Source organism: Neophocaena asiaeorientalis, unplaced genomic scaffold (assembly GCF_003031525.2).
Source record: "Neophocaena asiaeorientalis asiaeorientalis breed wild unplaced genomic scaffold, Neophocaena_asiaeorientalis_V1.1 scaffold614, whole genome shotgun sequence".
NCBI lineage: Eukaryota > Metazoa > Chordata > Mammalia > Artiodactyla > Phocoenidae > Neophocaena > Neophocaena asiaeorientalis.
In genome coordinates, this window is record NW_020172990.1 from 46,873 (window position 1) to 52,335 (window position 5,463).

At 43.4% G+C, this 5,463-nt stretch overlaps 1 protein-coding gene across 1 annotated transcript in view; it reads right to left on the reverse strand.

The window, feature by feature from the left end:
- RPS9 (ribosomal protein S9) overlaps positions 1-558 on the reverse strand; it is a 10,389-nt gene extending 9,831 nt beyond the window's left edge. Inside the window, exons 1-2 of the mRNA XM_024742202.1 lie at positions 479-558; positions 107-222 (exon numbers count right to left, since the gene is read on the reverse strand). Coding sequence (XP_024597970.1) covers positions 107-203 — 97 coding nt within the window. The 5' untranslated portion in view covers positions 204-222; positions 479-558. The remainder of the gene's footprint in view (positions 1-106; positions 223-478) is intronic.
- Between the last annotated feature and the right edge of the window lie 4,905 nt (positions 559-5,463).

Sequence of the window (5,463 nt, forward strand, 5' to 3'; positions counted from 1 at the left end):
GGGGGGACACACCGAAGGGATTCCAGTAGAATGAGCACGTGGGCAGCCTCACCCACGTGTTAGCTTCCCCGGCCCGGGAAGCAGAAACCCTGCATTAGTCACTCACCGATCAGCTTCAGCTCTTGGTCGAGGCGGGATTTCTCGAAGGGTCTCCGCGGGGTTACATAGGTTTTGCGACAAACCCAGCTCCGGGCCACCGGCATGCTGGCTCTACTTGCCCGTCTGTGCGGAAAGGAGAGGGGACAGTGAGGACTCGGAGCAGCGCCTGCGCAGTCCCACAACTCAGCTAGAACCTCGCGGCGCCCAGCAAAATATCGCGAGAACCGTCCCTCAACCTTTTATAACCGATACCATTCCCACTACTCTACAACCACCTTCATCTCACCTGCATCTTCTCTTGCGAACTCATTAAAGCTCGGATGGTCCGCAAGACCCTACAACCCACACCCGGAACAAAGAACACAGCACTACACCTCACCTTCGCGCCCGCTTCGGTAACCGAGAAAGAGGCGCACACGTCCCCCGGTCGCGCTCTTATAGCAGCGCCGCCGTCCTGTGACGTCAGCACGCGCAGCGCCCGCCTGTACCAATCAGAAAAGACGTTGGCGGGCGGAAAAAGCAATAGAGACGAGAGGTTGGGCCAGAGCGGCGTGCTAAGTTGGGAGGACCCCGTCTCTACCTGACAAGGTGTCGGAGCATCGTCCGGTGAGAAGTGAGGACTCCTCTCTGCCCTCCGGTGGTTACTTAAGTGCCATCAGCTAGCCTCTGAGTCGCGGTATAAAGTTGGAGTATTCACCGCCACCGCCACTAGACTTCAGCCGGCTCCGTCTCTGAAAAGATCCCCAGACGGTTGGAGCTGTGCGAAATCAAAGCTCCTTCCAGAAGATAATGTTATATCCATGAATAATGAAAAAAATCATTTTTCATATCAGAATGTCAACCCGAAGCACAGCCAGAAGCCAGTCTGCCCTTTTGAACCCTAAAACAAATCCTCTACTCGTGAAGCTTTGAGCCTTAGGGGAACAGGGAAAAAATAATAATAAAGTAGATCATTTCAGAGTGGTGCTCTGAAGAAAGTAAATTACTGATAATGACTGAGGGAAAATGGTACTCCAGATAGGATGGTCAGGGAAGCCTCTTTAAGAAGGTGACTGACTTTTTTTTAACTTAAGACCCAATGATTAAAAGGCTTTGTGCCTCTTTATCAAAGACAGCAGTTTACATCCTGAGGTTTCCTTTGGGTTTCCAGAACAGGGAAAATGTTCTGACACCTCTTGTTATAAACCTGGAGCAATTTATACATTGTTTTTTGATCTCCTCAGCCAACTTCTTCCTCTCAGACAGGATTATTTCCTCTAGTCCTTTCCTCTCTGGGATAATCCCATTCACACCAATGACTTTCTTTATCGCTGTTAGATAATATTTAATGAGCACTCTAAATGCGCTAGACTTTGGGCTAAACACCTTATGGGTTTTTTGGGTTTTTGTTTTTGTTTGTTTTGTTTTTAATTCGTGTGACCCATGATTTCCATTACTAAAAATAGTAACAGGTAACATTCTGGAATATTTACTATGTATCAGGCCCTGTTCTCAGAACTTTACATATGTTAACTTACTTAATACATATTTAAGGAGGACTCTCAGAGAAGTTGCCCTCCCTGATAGTAATACTTTTATAGATGCTTGCTTAAGGAGCACTAATACTATTATCCTATTTTATAGAGGCAGATACTGAGGCACCAAAAAGTGGTTACAGAACTTGCCCAAGACTGCACAAAGTGGAAATAAATTAAGACTGACCGGATGAGAACAAGCAAAGGCTATCTATTCAGCGTAAGGGAGTCAGTCACCATCACTCATGTTTTGGCAGAGACTCAAAGGCAGGCAGAGGTGTGGGAAAGCTATATAGCAGAAAAAAAGGAAAGGCTTCAGGTGTCCCAGATTGGAGGCTGTCGTCATGGAGAAGCTAGACATGGGCAGACTAGAAGTTAGGTACCCTATGCGATTGGTTGGGGTACATATTTGGCTTTCTTTTCTTGGTCCTAAATTGGAGGTGGGGACAAAAATTAGTACAGTTGTGAATTACTAATCAAGTCCTGGCCCTTTTGGACCTATTGTTGTAGGGGTTATTATTTGGCCCCTTGGATTGTTACTTCCTACAAGCCTGCCTTATAGCAGGCTGGCTTCCTGAGTTGTTTTTGTTTACTGAAGTATAGTTGATTTACAATATTGTGTTAGTTTCACTTGTACAGCAAAGTGATTGAGTTATAAATATATATATTTTTCAGATTCTTTTCCATTATAGGTTATTACAAGATATTGAATATATTTCCCTGTGCTATACAGTAAATCCTTGTTTTTTATCTATTTCACATATAGTAGTGTGTATGTTAACCCCAAACTCCTAATTTATCATTCCTCCCCCACATTGTCCCCCTTGGTGACCATAAGTTTGTTTTCTATGTCTGTGAATCTGTTTCTGTTTTGCAAATAAGTTCATTTGTATCATTTTTTTAGATTCCACATATAAGTGATATCATAGAATACTTGTCTTTCTCTGTCTGACTTACTTCACTTAGTATGAAAATCTCTATGTCTATGTTGCTGCAAATGGCAATATTTCATTCTTTTTTATGGCTGAGTAACATTCCATTGTATATATACACCACATCTTCTTTATCCATTCATCTGTTGATGGACATTTAGGTTGCTTCCATGTCCTGGCTATTGTAAATAGTGCTGCAATGGACATTGGGTGCATGTATCTTTTCGAAGTATGGTTTTCCCTGGATATATGCCCAGGAGTGGGATTGCTGGATCATATGATAATTCTATTTTTAGTTTTTGAAGGAACCTCCATACTGTTCTCCATAGTGGCTGCACCAATTTACATTCCCACCAAGAGTGTAGGAGGGTTCCCTTTTCTTCACACCCTCTCCAGCCTGTATTATTTGTAGACTTTTTGATGATGGCCATTCTGACCAGTGCTGAGCTGTTTATTATAGACAAGGGGTCTGGTTTTCTGGGCAGGCTGTGGATCAGAGTTCTGTTTTCATATGTGATCTGGCCGTTGTCTATTTGTATATTCAGTCTCTCAGCAACTAGAAGTCAGGCCAGCATTGCAGCTGGGACGGTCTGGCTCCATAGCCCATGCTCTTCACCGCTGTTTTATGCAGCTGCTGTCCAGCAGACTCAGCAGTCAGTATTCCCTCCTCAGAGCAACAGTCCCACTCAATCCTTTCCTTCATGACATCATCCTGCGGGATCCAGATGCTTCGGTTCAAATTCAGCAATCCTCAATTACTAGCTCTAATACCTCAGACAAGTTTCTCAATCATTCTGTGCCTCAGCTTCCCCATCTATAAAATGGGGGTGACGACCGCACCCACCTCATAGGGTTATCATAAGGGTGAAATGATGCGATCTATGCAAATTGCTTAGGATGGTGCTTGGTGCCAAGAAAGCACTCAGCGTTAGCTACCGTTATTATTCTCTCATTATATTTCTGTATCTGTCAAACTACCTCGCTCTTTTTTGTTTTCTTGTTTACAGGTTAGCTCCCAGACAAAAAAGTTATAGGAGGGCAGGGACTTCCCTGGTGGTGCAGTGGTTAAGACTCCACGCTTCCAATTCAGGGGGCCTGGGTTCGATCCCTGGTCAGGGAACTAGGTCCCACGTGCATGACGCAACTAAGAGTTCGCATGCCACAAATGGAGAAGCTAGACATGGGCAGACTAGAAGTTAGGTACCCTATGCGATTGGTTGGGGTACATATTTGGCTTTCTTTTCTTGGTCCTAAATTGGAGGTGGGGACAAAAATTAGTACAGTTGTGAATTACTAATCAAGTCCTGGCCCTTTTGGACCTATTGTTGTAGGGGTTATTATTTGGCCCCTTGGATTGTTACTTCCTACAAGCCTGCCTTATAGCAGGCTGGCTTCCTGAGTTGTTTTTGTTTACTGAAGTATAGTTGATTTACAATATTGTGTTAGTTTCACTTGTACAGCAAAGTGATTGAGTTATAAATATATATATTTTTCAGATTCTTTTCCATTATAGGTTATTACAAGATATTGAATATATTTCCCTGTGCTATACAGTAAATCCTTGTTTTTTATCTATTTCACATATAGTAGTGTGTATGTTAACCCCAAACTCCTAATTTATCATTCCTCCCCCACATTGTCCCCCTTGGTGACCATAAGTTTGTTTTCTATGTCTGTGAATCTGTTTCTGTTTTGCAAATAAGTTCATTTGTATCATTTTTTTAGATTCCACATATAAGTGATATCATAGAATACTTGTCTTTCTCTGTCTGACTTACTTCACTTAGTATGAAAATCTCTATGTCTATGTTGCTGCAAATGGCAATATTTCATTCTTTTTTATGGCTGAGTAACATTCCATTGTATATATACACCACATCTTCTTTATCCATTCATCTGTTGATGGACATTTAGGTTGCTTCCATGTCCTGGCTATTGTAAATAGTGCTGCAATGGACATTGGGTGCATGTATCTTTTCGAAGTATGGTTTTCCCTGGATATATGCCCAGGAGTGGGATTGCTGGATCATATGATAATTCTATTTTTAGTTTTTGAAGGAACCTCCATACTGTTCTCCATAGTGGCTGCACCAATTTACATTCCCACCAAGAGTGTAGGAGGGTTCCCTTTTCTTCACACCCTCTCCAGCCTGTATTATTTGTAGACTTTTTGATGATGGCCATTCTGACCAGTGCTGAGCTGTTTATTATAGACAAGGGGTCTGGTTTTCTGGGCAGGCTGTGGATCAGAGTTCTGTTTTCATATGTGATCTGGCCGTTGTCTATTTGTATATTCAGTCTCTCAGCAACTAGAAGTCAGGCCAGCATTGCAGCTGGGACGGTCTGGCTCCATAGCCCATGCTCTTCACCGCTGTTTTATGCAGCTGCTGTCCAGCAGACTCAGCAGTCAGTATTCCCTCCTCAGAGCAACAGTCCCACTCAATCCTTTCCTTCATGACATCATCCTGCGGGATCCAGATGCTTCGGTTCAAATTCAGCAATCCTCAATTACTAGCTCTAATACCTCAGACAAGTTTCTCAATCATTCTGTGCCTCAGCTTCCCCATCTATAAAATGGGGGTGACGACCGCACCCACCTCATAGGGTTATCATAAGGGTGAAATGATGCGATCTATGCAAATTGCTTAGGATGGTGCTTGGTGCCAAGAAAGCACTCAGCGTTAGCTACCGTTATTATTCTCTCATTATATTTCTGTATCTGTCAAACTACCTCGCTCTTTTTTGTTTTCTTGTTTACAGGTTAGCTCCCAGACAAAAAAGTTATAGGAGGGCAGGGACTTCCCTGGTGGTGCAGTGGTTAAGACTCCACGCTTCCAATTCAGGGGGCCTGGGTTCGATCCCTGGTCAGGGAACTAGGTCCCACGTGCATGACGCAACTAAGAGTTCGCATGCCACAA